A 17,501-nucleotide genomic window follows, 5' to 3' on the forward strand; every position below is an offset into this window, starting at 1 on the left:
AAACTTAAATGAGAGGCCAACTCAGAAAAAGGAATCATCACTATGGAAGAAAACATTAACCAGTGGAATAAGTACGACCCTTCATGGGAGACATCCCAACCATCTGAGCAGACAAGATAGTGACAAGGAAGCGTGGAGCACCTGACTGAGAGTTGGAGAACTCTTCCCAGTGTCACGTACATGCAACCCAGTAAAAGTATCAGCAACAACAGAACAGACCTTACGTGGTATCTTACGATGTTGTTTCACTAAGTACCGGAGACAGAGTTTAAAACAGAACTGATTTATTTGTCACAGATCCAAAATATTAAACTCCAGTCCCATTAAAGGTGAATATGCAGCAGAAGAAACTTCTCCCATGCCCAGGGTGCAGAACTAGGTGTGGTGAGCAGCAGCAATAATTGCAGAGTTCATAAACTTAAAACTTTTCTGACTACAGTAGTGTGTCATAAAGTTACATACGTGACTGAACACCTTCCACAGTCACAGCAGGTGAACAGCATCTCCACTGTGTGAACTTACTGGTATCCCTTAGACCAAATAGATGGGTGAATCCCTTCCTTCAGTCTGAGCAGGTGAACGGCCTCTTTCCAATGTGTACTGCCTGGTGTGCCAATAGGTCAGATGACCGAGTGAATCCCTTCCCACACTCTGAGCAGCTGAATGGCCTCTCCCCAGTGTGAACTCGCTGATGTAGCTTCAGGTGGCATGATTGAGTGAATCCTTTCCCACAGTCTAAGCAGGTAAATGGCTTCTCCCCAGTGTGAACTGACTGGTGTGCTTGTAGGCTAGCTAACTGTGTGAATCCCTTCCCACACAATGAACAGGTGAATGGCCTCTCCCCAGTGTGAACTCTCTGATGTACCTTCAGTTGAAATGACCGAGTGAATCCCTTCCCACAGTCTGAGCAGGTGAATGGCCATACTCCAGTGTGGACTGACTGGTGTCTCTGGAGGGTGGATGGGTGATTGAATCCTTTCCCACAGTCTGGGCAGTTGAACAGCCATTTCCCTGTGTGGGATGCCAGGTGTGTCTGCAGGCTGGATAACTGAGTGAATCTCTTCCCACAATCTGAGCAGGTGAACAGCCTCTCCCCAGTGTGAACTGACTGATGTGTCAGTAGGTGAGATGACAAAGTGAATCCCTTCCCACAGTCTGAGCAGGTGAACAGCCTCTCCCCAGTGTGAACTTGCTGATGTACCTTCAGTTGAGATGACTGAGTGAATCTCTTCCCACAGTCCGAGCAGGTAAATGGCTTCTCCCCAGAGTGAACTGACTGGTGTGCTTGTAGGCTAGCTAACTGTGTGAATCCCTTCCCACAGTCTAAGCAGGTGAATGGCCTCTCCCCAGTGTGAACTCTTCGATGAACCTTCAGTTGAAATCTCCCAATGAATCCCTTCCCACAGTCTGAGCAGGTGAACGGCCACTCCCCTGTGTGAACTGACTGGTGTCTCTGTAGGGTGGATGACTGAGTGAATCCTCTTCCACAGTCTGAGCAGGTGATTGCTTCTTTCCAGTGTGGGCTGTCTGGTGTGTCTGTAGGCTGGAGAACTGAGTGAATGTCTTCCCACAATCCGAGCAGGTGAACGGCCTCTTCCCCGTGTGAACTGACTGGTGTCTCAGTAGGTGAGATGACGAAGTAAATCCCATCCCACAGACTGAGCAGGTAAATGGCCTCTCCCTGGTGTGAACTGACTGGTGAGCCAGAAGGTTGGATGATTGAGAGAATCCCTTCCCACATTCTGAGCAGGTGAATGGCCACACTCCAGTGTGAACTGATTGGTGTGTCTTTAGGCCAGATGACCTAGTGAATCCTTTCCCACAGTCTGAGCAGGTGTACGGCCATTTCCCAGTGTGAACTGACTGGTGTGCCTGTAGGTGGGATGACTGAGTGAATCCTTTCCCACACTCTGAGCAGGTGAAAGGCTTCTCCCCAGTGTGAATGCGCTGATGTACCTTCAGTTGACATAACCGAGTGAATCCCTTCCCACAGTCTGAACAGGTGAATGGCCTCTCCCCAGTGTGAATTTGCCGATGTACCTTCAGTTGAGATGACAGAATGAATCCCTTCCCACAGTCTGAGCAGGTGAATGGCCTCTCCCCAGTGTGAACTCGCTGATGTACCTTCAGTTGAGATGACAGAATAAATCCTTTCCCACAGTCTGAGCAGGTAAACGGCTTCTCCCCTGTGTGAACTGCCTGGTGTGCCTGCAGATTGGATGAGCGAGCGAATCCCTTCCCACATTCTGAGCAGGTGAACGGCCTCTCCCCAGTGTGAACTGTTTGGTGTGCTAGTAGGTTTGATGAGCGAGTGAATCCCTTCCCACAGTCCAAGCAGGTGAATGGCCGTTCCCCGGTGTGAATTCGCTGGTGAGCCATTAGGTCAGATGATCGAGTGAATCCTTCCCCACAGATTCAGCAGGTGGCCAGCCTCTGCCCAGTGTGAACTGACTGATGTGTCCGCAGGTAGGATGACTGACTAATTCCCTTCCCACATACAGATCAGTGAGTGGCCTTGTCCCAGTGTGGAAATGCTGATGGACTTTCAGTTCAGATGACTGAGTGAATCCATTCCAACAGTGTGAGCAGGAAGGATGACTGAGTGAATCCCTCGATCCACTTCTTAATGGACAAGAAGGGCAACACTGGCGTGTTGTCTCTGAGATTCTGGGAGACAAATTCCTTGCCGTTCTTAACCTGTGAAAAGATTTACAAAATACATCAGTGGGTGAAGGACAACATTTCAGATGAGATCACTTTAGTCACCAAGATGTGATCTGACATCACACTGTGCTTGGGCCCTGACGATTTCTGCACTTGTCTTCTGCAGGGTCCCAGGGAACAACTTGTCAGGCCCTGGGAATTTATCCACGCTAATTTGCCTTAAGACAGGAAACACCTCCACCTCTGTAATCTGTACAGGGTCCATGAAGTTGATGCTGCTTTGCCTCACTTCTATAGACTCTGTGTCCAACTCCTGAAAAAAAGAGATGCAAAAAAAAATTTAAATCTCCCCCATCTATTTTGTCTCCTCATATAGATTTCCGTTCTGATCGTCCATAGTGGGCATGTTTCTGTATTGACATTCTCCATGTTTCTGTGGCAGAGAAGCTGGCCAAACTTGATGGAAGGGAAACTGGTAGGAATGACAACGGAGCAGCAATGGCTGGAGTTTCTGGGAGCAATTCGGGAGCTGAATGATTGATACATCCCAAAGAAGTGGAAGCATTGTAAAGGCAGGAGGACACAACCGAGGCTAAAATGAGAAGCCTAAGCCAACATAAGAACCAAAGAGAGGCCAAACAAAAGAGCAAAAACTGTTAGGAAGCTTTTAGAAAGCAACAGAAGATGACTAAAAAAAATGTCAGATGATCTCAGGGCATGGAATTATGATTATTGTAGTCATTAATGAGTCTTTGTAGCACCCAACAGTCTGAGGCATTTAGAGGAACAAAATATCTGAGGCTTCGATATCTCTTGGTTCCCTGCACCAGTTACCTTTCAACTTTTACTTTGACAGGCACATACAAACCCTACACCCTCAAAATTTCACTTCTGAAGGCCTCCCACTTACCAAGTACTCCTTTGCCAGAAAACAGCCTGTCCCAAACCACACTTGTCAGATCCTTTCTGATACCATCAAAATCGACCTTTCTCCAATTGAGAATTGAACCCATGGTTCAGTCCTCACTTTTTCTATATTAACTTGGAATCTCATGCCATTATGATCACTACATACAAAGTGTTCCGATACACTAATTTCTGTTACCAGCCCTGGATTCTTTTCTAATAGCTTATTGCACACTTCTATGTTGGGAATTCTACGTGCTGACTTCGGGCACATTTGACAAACTCTACCCATCCAGTCCTTTTATATACGGGAGCCCCAGTAATCTTTGGGAATTTAAAATCGCTCACTATGTGAAGCATTCTTTCTCTGCATAGTCTGTGATCTCTCCAGAAATTTATTTCTCTGAATTCCTCAGATTGTTGTGTGCAAACAAGTCCCAGTGATGGCTACAATATCACATTCCATGCCCTGAGGTCGCTGGTGTCAAGAAAACAAACTCTCCCTCATTGTCACAGAAACAATGGAGCTGATTGTGGACTACAGGAAGAATGGAGACAGGCTAAGACCTATTTGCACCAGTGGATCTGGGGTTGAGAGGGTGAACAGCTTTAAGTTCCTCGTCAGACACATCATAGAGGATCTCATGTGGTCTGTACAACACCGCCTCTTTCACCTCAGACGGTTGTAAGAAGTTTGAAATGCAGCCCCAAATCCGAAGAACTTTCTGCAGGGACACAACTGAGAGCATCCTGACTGGCTGCATCACTGCCTGGCATGGGAACTGTACTTCCCTCAATCACAGACTTTGCAGAGTGGTGCGTACAGCCCAGCACATCTGCAGTTGTGAACTTCCCATGATTCAGGACATTTACAAAGACAGGAGTGTAAAAAGGGCCGAAAGGATCATTAAGGACCCGAGTCACCCCAACTACAAACTGTTCCAGCTGCTACCATCTGGGAAACAGTACTGCAGCATTAAAGCCAGAACCAACAGGCTCTGGGACAGCTTCTTCCACCAGGCCATCAGACTGCTTAATTCATGCTGATACAACTGTATTTCTAAGTTATATTGACTGTCCTGTTCTACTATAAATTACACATTGCACATTCAGATGGAGATGTAACATAAAGATTTCCACTCCTCATGTATGTGAAGGATGTCAGTAATAAAGTCAATTCAATTCAATTCACCCTCTCCACTATCTGTTCTGTCATTGTGGCTCCCATTCCCACTACAACTTCAGTTTAACCCAGCCTGTCTCCACCACACTAGCACCAGCAAGCCTTACCACTAGGACATTAGTCCCCTTCTAGTTCTGGTACCCTAACTAACGAACCCACATCACCCCTTTGACTTTCCTCTGCCAGGTAATCCACCCCCCAACAGTCTCTAAAGTGGTAGAATACATAGAACACAGAAAACCTACAGCACAGTACAGGCTCTTCTGCCCACAAAGCTGTGCCGAACATGACCCTGCCTTGGAACTACCTAGGCTTACCCACAGCCCTCTATTTTTCTAAGCTCCATGTACCTATCCAGGAGTCTCTTAAAAGACCCTATTGTTTCTGCCTCCACCCCACCGCCAGCAGCCCATTCCATGCACTCACCACTCTCTGCATAAATAAAAACTTACCCCTGACGTCTCCTCTGTACCCACTTCCAAGCACCTTAGAACTATGCCCTCTCGTGCTTGCCATTTCAGCCCTGGAAAAAAGCCTCTGACTATCCACATGATCAATGCCTCTCATTATCTCGTACACCTCTATCAGGTCACCTCTCATCATCCGTCGCTCCAAGGATAAAATGCCGAGATCACTCAACTTATTCTCATAAGGCATGCTCCCTAATCGACACAAAGTCCTTGTAAATTTCCTCTGCACCCTTTCTATGGTCTACCTGTTGCTGTGGGGGATGGCCACAAGAGTACTGTACTCTGCGATGGCTATTGAACCTCATTTCCCTTCCTGACTCTCACCCAGTTTCATGTGTCCTGCACCTTGGGTGTAACTCACCTCTCTTCAATGTCATATCAATCACCACTCCGACTCCCGATTAATCCAGAATTCATTCATTTCCAGCTCCAACTCCTTAAACTGGTGACACAACATGTGTACACTGAATTTTATATATGGAGGTTCTCATTTTAACAGCAAGCAAATCACTGTCAATAATAATTTTTATCTGCTCTGGGTTTGATTGACTTCATTTGCACTCTCACACAACCTATTCAGGCCTGTAGTGGGTAATGAAGGATTTTCTCGGCAGAGCATTTGCACACCGTCCATAGGTGATTTGTTTGCTAACTGATGCTATAAAAAGTCAGATTTTCAAATATCACTCCACTTCTTCCCACTTGCAAATTCTCCAGCAACTTTTGCATCACCACAATACACACAGGTAACACCAGTTTCTGTATTGTACATAAATATTTCCACTGAACCCTCCCCCAGGTGACTGACGGTGGTGAACTCATTGATGGCAATTGCAATTAATATGAAGGGAAGGGCAGTAGTCTGTCTCATAGGAGTCTGGCACATTTGTGATGTGAAAGCTACTTGTTGCCCAGTGCAAAGGTGTTTGATATCATTATGTACCCAGACAGAGTGGGTCAAACATGTTCTCACGGGTAGAAAAGTCCAGAACAAGAGGAGGCAGAACAAGCAACACACACAAAATGCTGGATAAACTCAGCAGGGCAGGCAGCACCTGTGGAAAACAGTACTAATGCTGAATTCCTCCAGCAATTTGTGTGTAGTTGCTTGGATTTCCAGCATTTGCAGATTTTCTCGTTTGTGATTGGAGGCAGAGCAAAGGTGATTTTCTCAACTGGTGATGTAAAAAATTTTGTTCCCTTTCTCCGAGTTCCCAATCCTTGCATTTAGATAGTTGGAGCTCAGCTCTGTCTGAGAGATCCATCGGTTCCCATTCCCTCATCAGCCGGAAGCTCCCCGGGGCCCGTGTACGGATCGTGGGGCTGAGAGAGAGGGAAGAGAGCAGGACTGTCCCGGGATTGCGGGCCACGGTATCCGCATCTCACAACAATTGTCCCGAAGTCGGTGTTAAAATCACGATTGTCTCTCACCTCTTGCCGATCCTCCGGAGGCCTTTGTATATCGCGCGCATGCGTGATATTCAGGAAAATCCACAACCCTGACGCCTGCGCATTTGATTGGTGCTTCAGTGACGGCTAAATTTCCAACACCGGGCTTTATGGGTAATCAGGGCACCATTAAAAGTTTCCGCAAGCACCGCTTCCATGTCCATACCTCAGTATTTTTTGGGTGTATAGAAAACTCAGCAGCTATTTTAACGCAGAAAACGGCTCCCATAAACAATATACCCAATAGCAACTGGTATTCCGTGTATCTAATACCAAAGTACAACCCTCTTACAAAAGCAGAGTGGCGGGCAACGGGAATCTCTGCCTGCGGTGGGAGACCCCACCGGTCACGTGATCGAGTTTGCCCCACCCATTTGACCGCTGATGGGCAGCATCTGCGCGTCTGTTTCAGAGGTCCCGCCCTCCGGATGATGTAACACTGACGTCACGCATGCTCACTGTATCTAGATGGGCGGTGTTTTCCTTTCCGCTCGGCGTTGAAGCCGGTTCATCTGCGGCAGCGGGATCGGGAAAGGTCGGGATCGCTGTTTGCGGGTCGAAGTTTTCACTTTCCCATCGGTGAGTATTGAGACCGATCCCGAGCGGGGAGATCTGATGTGGGCCGTGATCCCTGAATTGAGGGTCAGTTACTTATTTAGTACCCAGTTATCTGGGCTCGTCAGAAATGTGTCGACTTCACTTAATCTTCGTTGAACGATCCAAACCAGGATCCCAGGCTGTCTATTTCCGCAGAATTGAAATGGGAGTCCCGTCAGCAGGTCACGTGAGGCTGTTTACCGCAGATCTGCCCCGCCCTCCGCTTTGTGACGTAGGATCACGTGGTGTGCCAGCCGTGGGGATGGTGTGTGAGTGGCAGATTCAGCTGCGTGACTCGGTGAGGCTGGGTCCTGGGATATCACAGTTTTTGATCCAAGTAAAATGGACCCGGGGTTCGAGCTGCCCGAGTTTATGAGGCGCTGAGTTCTGGGATCAGATCTTTGTTTCTGGGGTTCCTTTGGAAACAATGACTGCTGATCTGAAGAGAGACTCGAGGAAATCTGCAGATGCTGGAATTTCAAGCAACACACATAAAAGTTGCTGGTGAACACAGCAGGTCAGGCAGCATCTCTAGAAAGAGGTACAGTTAGGACAAGGGTCTCGGCCTGAAACGTCGACTGTACCTCTTCCTAGAGATGCTGCCTGACCTGTTGCGTTCACCAGCAACTTTTATGTGTGTTGCTTGTAATCTGAGGAGAGGATGCGTTCCCATTCCATCCTCACAGGTAGTGGCTGCTCTGTGTTTGCATCAGTAGAAATAGACCAGTGTTCAAACTGTGTTTGTAAATTCCCCCTCACTGTCACCTGTCTATCAGGCAGTGGAAATAAAACATAAAAGCAAGATGCAGGAGATCTGCACTAAAAACTGAAAATGTGTGAGACCATTCTGATAAAACGTTATTAACCTGAATCGTTAAATTTGTTCCTCTCCCTACAGCTGTTCCTTACCTGCTGAGTGTTTCTGGTAATTCCAGTTTTTTTTTAATGTCACTCACCCTGGTCTGGTTTATATTTCCTGAAATGAACCTGCTTTAACCTGGGAATGCAATTGGCTCGTTCTGTGATAGTAGAACATGAAAGAAAGCACAACTTTTCTCTGGTACCAATTTGTCTGTTATTCCTGGAAATGTGTTCTGTACATTTGTTGCTAACAAGGTTTAAAAGAATAATATCAGGAATGATCGGCTTTATGTATTGTCACATACCCCGTGACGGGTTAAAGAACCAGCAGAAATTGAAAACAGTTTGGAGTCCTGTATTGCTATTAACTAATATTATTTATTAGTAACTATGCAATACAGTAATATAAATGCAGATATATCAAACAGGTTAGCAATGAATATGGAAATCAAGCTTCTTCAAGTCTAGGGGTAAATAGATAGTCTTATGATGATGAGTAAAGTTCAGTTCAGTTTGTGGTATTGAGTTGAGTAGTGATGGAGAGATTTGAGTCTTCAGGTGAGCTGACGCTGTCGATTTTCCCGTTATCCTCCGAAATCCATTAGAAGTCACCTACTGTGACCACAACCAAGGGGACCGTTCTTCTCTGGTAGAATTATCAACCCAGGCCAGGGTTGGACACACAAATAACTCCCCACAGGTCACACCCTTTTCACACTTCAAGAGCCACTAATCGATTCTCCAAAACCCACCTTTTCTGTGGGCACAACAAAGCTCATTCAGTGTCCAAAACCATTGTGTCTGTAGGTCTATCATCTGACCTTCTATTTATCTCACCGCACTGAATACCAACTGCCTATCAAGTCGCTCATCCCTTCTCTCTGTAAGAGTACAGAAGCTGAGATTGTCCTTGCAAAAGTGTAAACATGCTGCCGAAAAAGCATAACATCATCTCAAAGCAGTCTTCACCTCTCTCTCTCCTTCTTTCTCTCTCTTTTAACAAGGTGTCTGGTGTTGAACATCTCTCTCTCTTTTCAAAAGCACAATTCATAGGGGTAATTCACAACCCCTGTCACACCCCCTTCCTTCGAAAAAAATTTGACACAGGCAAAACTTTTAGTTTAAATAGAAATTACAGAGTTTAAAACAATATGTGTATAATCATCAGATAACAGAGCAAAAACGTGTACAATTTCTAACTTAACATCTGGATAAATAATCAAGTATAATATTGTCAGTACCTTCCACGTGTTTGATTTTCAGGTCATATTCTTGCAATATCAGACTCCAATTTAAGAACCATTTATTTTTATCCTTCATCTCAGTTAGAAACACCAACGGATTGTGATCCAAGTAAACCACAAGTTGTCTCTGGGCGGGGCAAACATAGACTTCAAGATGTTGTAAAGCCAGAATAAGTGCTAGTAATCCCTTTTCAACAGTAGAATAATTTTTCTGGTGCCCATTAAATTTCTTGGAGAAATAAGCTACTGGGTGTTCAATGTCATCCACACCCTTCTGCAACAGTACTGCCCCAGCAGGTTCGTCACTACCGTCTGTTGCTATAGAAAATGGTTTGGAAAAATCAGATGCTTTGAGCACATGGTGATAACACAGGATGGCTTTTAGTTGTTCAAATGCTTCCTGGCAAAGGTCACTCCATACAAATCTTTCACTCTTCCCTAGGAGTTTTGTTAGGGGGAGAGCAATGTCAGCAAAGTTCTTACAAAACTTACGATAATACCCAACCATTCCTAAAAATCTCCTCAAAGCTTTCTTGCCGGTCGGAACAGGAACCTCAGCAATAGCTTGAACCTTGGCCTGTACAGGAGTCAGTTGGCCGTGGCCTTCTACAGAGCCTAGATATGTAACTGTGGCATAGCCAGATTCACTCTTATCCAGGTTCACAGTAAGATTGGCCTTGGAAAGTCTTTCAAACAGTTTTTCCAGACCTGCAATATGCTCTTCCCACGTGTCATTCCAGACCACTAAATCATCAATATAAGCCCCTGTGTTTTCTAAACCTCTAATCACAGAATTGATCATTCTTTGAAATATCCCTGGAGCACTTTTCATCCCGAAGAGTAAAATATTATACTCATACAGTCCAGATGATGCCAAAAATGCTGATATTTCTTTAGCCCTCTCTGTTAAAGGAACACCCCAGTATCCTTTTAACATGTCAATTTTTGTAAGGTATTTAGCCTTTCCCACTCTATCAATATAGTCATCCACTCTCTTCCCTTGTTCCTTCTTGTTTCCAGTTTCTTGTTCAACCATTTTACTTTTCTCTAAATTCATTCCGTAAGGATGCTCTTTGATTGGCTGGGCTGAATTTACAATGATGTCATGCCCCACAGAGCTACACTGTCTTAGAATGTCAGGAAATAAATCTTAATGCTTGCTAATTAATTCTTGCAATTGTTTTTGCAGTGTAGGCTCCAACTGATGGACCTTATCAGTAATATTTTTCAAAACAATGGAATTCTTAAATCTTGTTGATACTAGATTCAGTAGGTTAAAATGATCAGCCATCACGACTCCATTTGTTTTCATAACAGTACCCACAGGTACCACCTTATCAAACAAGTGTTTTATTTTAATTTGAACATTCTGCAAACTTTCCTTTGCAAGGTCACAAACCTTGTTAAGTCTCTCACGCACATTGACCCATATTTCCAAATCAGACCATAGTTCTCTGAGTAGGGTCAAAGGTCCTTTTGGCCTGTGACCGCACACAGGTTCAAATAGACGACATTCCAATGATTTTTTAATCAAATCTCCAACAGCAAATAAGAGTAGGGGAACCCCCTCATGCTGTTTCTTTTTCCCCATTTTCCACACAATATGTTTTAATCATGGCCTTAAGAGTTGAGTTGAACCATTCCAAGGCTCCCTTGGACTCTGTGTGATATGCAGATGTCCCAATGTACCTAGCTCCCAATTCTCCAACTATCCCCTGGAATATTCTCGAAGTAAAGTTACAACCCTGGTCAAATTGAATTTCTTTGGGAAGACCTACCAGTATGAAAAACCTACTGAGTGCTTTTACCACAGTCTTGGCCTTGATGTTTCCAAGAGGCACGGCTTCAGGGAAACTAGACACAGCACACATAATTGTTAACACATACTGATGACCAGCTGCAGTCTTTGGAAATGGGCCTACACAATCCACTATGACCCTCAAAAAAGGCTCACCAAAGGCAGGTATTGGTCTAAGTGGTGCTACTTGAATAAACTGATTAGATTTCCCCCCAACCTGACAGGTATGAAAAGTCCTGCAAAAATTCACAACATCCTTTCTTAAATTAGGCCAGTAAAATTCCTTCATAATTCTTTTTCTCCCAGGATTTTTAAAGTATGACTATTCACTGTCTTTCTCACTCCATGATGTCCACCTAAAGGCATACTGTGAGCCATGTTTAAAATTTCAGCCCTGTAAACTTTTGGAAGCACTACCTGATGCACAATAGCCCAATCCTCACTTGCAGGCACAGTGGCTGATCTCCACTTCCTCAACACCCCATCTTTAAGATAATAACCTGCTGACTCTCTCTGAACCTCCTCTTCTGTGACAGCTGTCTCCTTTAAAGCCATCATTTCAGAATCTCGCTTCTGTTCCTCTATCAATTCCTCCCTCAATAAGGACAAACCTTTCCCATACACCTTACTGTTATCACCTTTACTACCCTCCAAGTCCTGCTGGAATATGGAAGGTAGAAAAGTCTATCACACATCATCATCTTGGAGAGGTGTCAATCTCCCCCCATTGTTTACTAAACTTAGCATTATCACCAGACTTATAAAAACCATGTGTATATTCTGGAAGATCCACGTATCCAAACAATCCACTTATCTGATTTCTACGATCTCTTTTCTGACTTGTTTCCATAGCAACTCCTACAGATGGCTTTTTCTCAAAACCATAACAAACTTCCTTCTTTTCCACAACATCATCATGAACAACATCATAACCTTGCAAGTACTTACCTCCAAATGTTAAAACAAAATTCAACAGAGTGGCACATACTTGCTCAGCAGGCCTTTCTCCTGCAAGCAGGGTTAAAGGTCGCGCAACCAATCCAACCTTCACAAGTACTTTATTCAAAAGTCCAGGAACAACACTTTTCCCAATATTTTCAGTAACACTTACCTCAGGAATTTTTATCTCATCACTAACTTTTAGAACACTGACTAACACAAGTGACTGAGAATCCTCAGTTTTCCCTGGTACCAAGGTTAACCCCTTATTCACTGAACTAAAGCCATCTGACACAAAAAACTGCATTCCTTTTCAACCAAGTCAGACACCTCAGACCTTAACTGAGCTTCAACACAAGGTTCAGTACCCTGTGAATCCACAGGTACTTCAACAACCTGAACACAGGCAATCGGTACAGCTGCCTTTTCTGGGCTGTCAGCTCTAGTCCCAGTTTCAAATTCAAGGTCACCCAGAACCTCCCAGCTACTCTTTGGCAAACTCTCATCTGGAGTAAACTCAACCTCGTGGGTTAATCAACTTCGTCTGCTTCCTTAACAGACCCCTGCAGGGTGGCGGCATCCTCTTCATCTAGATATGCCCTTACATCATCAGAAACACAACTTGTAAATTTTTCAATCACCGCAAGCTCTTTTCAGCTGTAAAAATAATGAGGGTCCGACACTGGACCTCCCAGCTGCCACATCTCCCTTTCAAACCGTTTCTGTTTTTCTGCCTCTCTGGCCTCATGGATCCTCCGCCTTTCTGCTTCATCAGCCTCAAGTTGTTTTAATTTCAATTGCAATTTCAACTGAACCTCAGCCTCAGTAGTTTCCCTTCCAATGAACATATCCCACATATCCTCTTCAAACATTCCTATGGATATCTGATGTTGTGCTATTAGCCGTCTGTACTTCCTGAGGAGACTGAGGTCCTTTAACATCTGTCGGGCAATGCTGAGGATGTTCTATGAGTCTGTGGTGGCCAGTGGTATCATGTTTGCTGTTGTGTGCTGGGGCAGCCGGCTGAGGGTAGCAGACACCAAGAGAATTAACACACTCATTCGTAAGGCCAGTGATGTTTGGGGGATGGAACTGGACTCTCTGATGGTGGTGTCTGAAAAGAGGATGCTGTCCAAGTTGCATGCCATCTTGGGCAATGTCTCCCATCCACTACATAATGCACTGGGTGGGCACAGGAGTACATTCAGCCGGAGACTCATTCCACCAAGATGCAACAGAGAGCGTCATAGGAAGTCATTCCTGCCTGTGGCCATTAAACTTTACAACTCCTCCCTTGGAGGGTCAGACACCCTGAGCCAATAGGCTGGTCTTGGACTTATTTCCTGGCACAATTTACATATTGCTATTTAACTATTTATGGTTTTATTACTAATTATTATTTATGGTGCGACTGTAATGAAAACCAATTTCCCCCGGGATCAATAAAGTATGACTATGACTATTAACACCTCTATTAACACCTTCCTCATTCTAGTGATCACCTTAACTTTTAACATTTGAGCAATTCCCAACAGCACACCCCTCTTAGCATCATCCAACGCTTCAGGGGTTGGGTCCAACAGAAACCTCTCAACACTAACGTCCATTTCTGCTGTTATTCCACACAAGCAAATCAAAAAGGGTTTTCCCCAATCAACTCATACAAACCAAACATGCTGCCAAAAAACCATAACATCATCTCAAAGCAGTCCTCGCCTCTCTCTCTCTCTCTTTTAACAAGGTGTCTGGTGTTGAACACCCCTCTCTCTCTCTTTTCAAAAGCACAGTTCATAGGGGTGATTCACGACCCCCGTCACAGTATGAGGAGTATTTGATGGTTCTGGACCTGTGCACAATGTAGTTCAGAGGGACGGTGGGGGTGATGGGGGGATGTATGATTAAGTAAACCTACCGAATGCTGAAAAGCCTGGAGACAGTGGACATGGAGAGGATGTTTCCATTAGATGGAGAGTCTGTGATCTGACAGCACAGTCTCAGAATAAAGATGCTTCCCTTTAAAACTGAGATGAGAGATTTTTTTTGGCGAAAAGATGTCTGATGTGTGTGCAGGGTTCAGGTTACCAACCTTTCCCTCCTTTCCCATGTGTGTACAATTACGTTTAATCCACCAACATTGGTAAAAACTGTGCAGGAACACAAACCTGCCCCGCTGGGCTGATCCAAAAACCTAGATCGGGGTCTTTCTGGCCCCCCATCTGGGACCACAGTTTGCGCTCCTCCTCAGAGGCGTCCCCCTGAAAAGTATGCACCAGTAGTGCAGTTGGCCCACGGCCAAGTCTTGCCGTTCTCCCTCTGAGCTGGAGGCTTGTTTCGTCAGGGTGTAGGCAAGGAACCCTAGGCTCTTTGGCTTGAACCCAGGGCAAACCCTGACGGTGGTATGGGGAACCACCAGTCCTGTCTGTCGCCAAAGGAAATCCGGAACTTCGGCCAGTAATGCTGGCGGTGACTGTAAATGAAACCTCACACTGGCTCCCCTGGAATTCAACCTGCAGTGGCTGGGTACGTGAATATGTGCGTTCTGTGCCTTCAAACCCAGACAGATTGATTGTAGCGTCTGATAGCTGGAATCCATTTTGTGATACTATTTCCTGATAGAGTGGGGTTGTGGTTGCCCCCATATCAATCATAAACGAAATTGGAATTCCAGCAACTTACAATATTACATGAGGTTTTTTCTGAGGGGTGGTACTCACGGTTGGAAGCATCCTTGCTTGTCAATTTCTAAATGGGTTGTTGTCCCCATCTGTCCCTTGGTAGGTTTTTGTTCCCATTTCTGATCCCCAGATATAGCCAGCTTGCGTCCTTCACCCTGCTGAAGATATTCACCTTTAATATTAGTTCCCTTCAGGATTGATTGAGATTTGAAAGTCCTGTCCCAGTAATATGTCAAAGCTCGTTGCATTCGATTTCGGTTATTGTCAGGCCAATCCATATTGTCAGTAGGGCATTAAACTGGGCGAACAGATTCCCATCATTAAAGGCTTGGTCTCCTGCGAAAGTGCTGTAGCAGGCCACAAATCACTCCCAATAGTCTGGTCCCGATTCCCCAGGCTTAGGTCTGCATTAAAGTACCTTAGTGATGTTTACAGGTTGCCGGAGAGCCCTTTCCAATGCTTGAATTATCTGGTCTGTCTGTTCATTTTCATTATGGTTTCTCGCCTGTAAATCCTGATAGGTTTGGTATCTCAATTCTGCCTTCTATTTCCACCCCTCATCAGCTGAGAGAATCATGCAGCAGAGACCGAATAAATCTTGTAGGGTCACATTAAACTCTTGTATAGTACTGCGGACATACTGAGCAAACTGTGCTGGTTTTTCTTTTCTATCTGGAGCCTGATTCATGATCATTATCATTTCCTGAGGCTTCCAGGGTGCATACACAGGAATCACTGAGGGCTGTCCCTCCTCCTGCTCGTGGATTGGGCAGCATTCGGGTGGGCAATTGTCCTTGTGGAGCCATTAACTCGGGTGTTTTATTGGATTCTTCCCTCCCTGTCTCGGAATAATCCTCGGTATTCCCTTTCTGGATCTCAGGGTATAGAGTGCCACTCCTTCCTTGTGCCGCTGTTTTACCTGAGCCGCCATCATATCTGAGTACTGGGAGGATTGGGGTTTGGGAGCACGGGGTGCACTTGGCCCCTGGTAAGGTGGTGGGTGTACGGTGGGTGCCCACACCTCATCACGTTGACTGTCCTCAAACTGGGTCAGTATGCCATACATGGGTTTGGGATCCCTTGTTTCCCTATCAGTTTGAACTTTAGACTGACGTTCCTGCCCTTCTCCCCTATCCAGGCCGGCCTTGGTTTGCTTACGTTGTTTTTCCTGCTCTCATTTTCGGCACCCATCCACCCATTCACGCTCCGTTTTTAGCATCTCCCAACCTTTGGCATTCCTTCTGCAGTACATACCTCGATCCCCTTCTCACATGCATTATTCCTCCAACTTGCTAATAATATACTGTTCCACTTTACATCTGCATTTTCCTTCCATTCCCTTTTCAACAATTTCCACTTCTTTCCACAGTTCTTTTTCCATATCGAATTTACTGCTTGTTCTCATGAGGTAATATCCCAGGTTCTCCCCTCCCCCCCAGTGGCCACATTTTGTTCCCAATTTCTTATTCAGCGCTGCACTCAACATTCGCAAATCTTTTTCGAGTCTGGAAAACTCCCACACATATTATGTTGGGCTGCTCCTGGCCCACTCGTATCAATCGACTGCAGTGGATCCATGTTCTCCAAGTAAATTACCCAGCACATCCACCTCCTGCCCACCCAGTAAAATTTACCCAGTACCGCCTCCTGCCCACTTTTGCCTACCTTATACGAGTCTCCTGACAGATTCTGTCCCAATCCCGTCAAGGTATGCGATCAGCCTTGGGCGAGGGACCGTACCTCCAAAGGAACTAACGGAGAGCGACTGAAGGGCACCCAGTCGGTGTCCGGAGTCCCCAGAGTGGTCCAGCTGCTTACTCAGTCCGTCTGCTTGGCACTCTTTATATTGGGATCTTGTTCATAACGCCAAATGTTAAACTTGAATCTGAGTAAAACTCGGAAGACCAGCTTCTTATCGTCACCACAGTTTATTGTGCATTCTCCTGCAGGAGTTTGAGACCCAGTTGTCAAAGGGAAGGCAGGTAAGCACTGCCACCATCTGACAATTGGACTGACTTAGTCGGGTTACAGCCGTGTATTTATACATAGTGAGCCCCATGCATTAATATTGCAAGATGTTATTTGAACTGGTACACCCACCAAGTCTGTTGGTGCCAATCTTAATTACTTAGATAAGGGAGTTTGCTAAATCACCGTTTTATTTACAGATGTATGTGCTGTCCAGTCCTTATCAGTTATTCTCTTTGCAAGGCCCTGACTTAATTACAGACAGATGTTCATTCCTGTCCTTATCGGCAAGTCCTCCTCCCTTTACTCAAACAAGGGTACAATGTATAATGTTATCAACTAATGAGGGTACAATGTACAATGTTATCAGCTCTCAGTGCGTCTCTCTGCAAGCCGCAGAGAACTGGTAATGAGCCTGTCTTAGCTAACCGCTGAAAACAGAGTTTACTTCAGTTCAAACATTCCTATTGAGTCCCAATTATTCTTTTAGCCAGTGGTTACATTGTTCAAAATGATGTTCTTGTATATCCTCAATTCCTCAGGAGGGTTCAGGGGAAATATTTATGTCCAATATAGAAACTGGTGTCCCCTGTGTGCATTGTGGCGATGCAAAAGTTGCTGGAGAAAAGGTGCCACATCAGTAACTTATCAGTCTTCTGCACATAATATTTTCATACGTTGGAGCTCACGCCTCCGATTCCATCCACAGAGTCCTTCCGAGACTCTGTCCATCCTCTGGACCCCCGA

At 45.2% G+C, this 17,501-nt stretch overlaps 1 protein-coding gene and 1 pseudogene across 5 annotated transcripts; one reads left to right on the forward strand and one right to left on the reverse strand.

The window, feature by feature from the left end:
- The window catches only part of LOC134341626 (zinc finger protein 585B-like), a 196,923-nt pseudogene that overhangs the window by 165,172 nt on the left and 14,250 nt on the right, over positions 1-17,501 (forward strand).
- LOC134341611 (gastrula zinc finger protein xLCGF3.1-like) lies at positions 1,232-7,247 on the reverse strand. 5 transcript variants are annotated; one of them, XM_063039501.1, is made up of 3 exons: positions 6,655-7,247; positions 2,906-2,977; positions 1,232-2,697 (listed from the first exon to the last, which is right to left on the reverse strand). In XM_063039501.1, the coding sequence occupies exon 3, from the start codon at positions 2,377-2,379 to the stop codon at positions 1,372-1,374; it is 1,008 nt and encodes a 335-aa protein (XP_062895571.1). In that variant the 5' UTR covers positions 2,380-2,697; positions 2,906-2,977; positions 6,655-7,247; the 3' UTR covers positions 1,232-1,371. The 5 variants fall into 5 exon arrangements, with proteins under 5 accessions (XP_062895571.1, XP_062895569.1, XP_062895567.1 ...); XM_063039499.1 differs by lacking the exon at positions 2,906-2,977; XM_063039497.1 differs by having other exon boundaries at positions 1,232-2,977.

This window comes from Mobula hypostoma, unplaced genomic scaffold, assembly GCF_963921235.1.
Source record: "Mobula hypostoma unplaced genomic scaffold, sMobHyp1.1 scaffold_36, whole genome shotgun sequence".
Lineage (NCBI taxonomy): Eukaryota > Metazoa > Chordata > Chondrichthyes > Myliobatiformes > Myliobatidae > Mobula > Mobula hypostoma.

Bases quoted from the DNA above. Each gene is read 5' to 3' on its own strand.
- LOC134341611 (XM_063039499.1), bottom strand. From the start codon at position 2,379: ATGGCTCACCAGCGAATTCACACCGGGGAACGGCCATTCACCTGCTTG.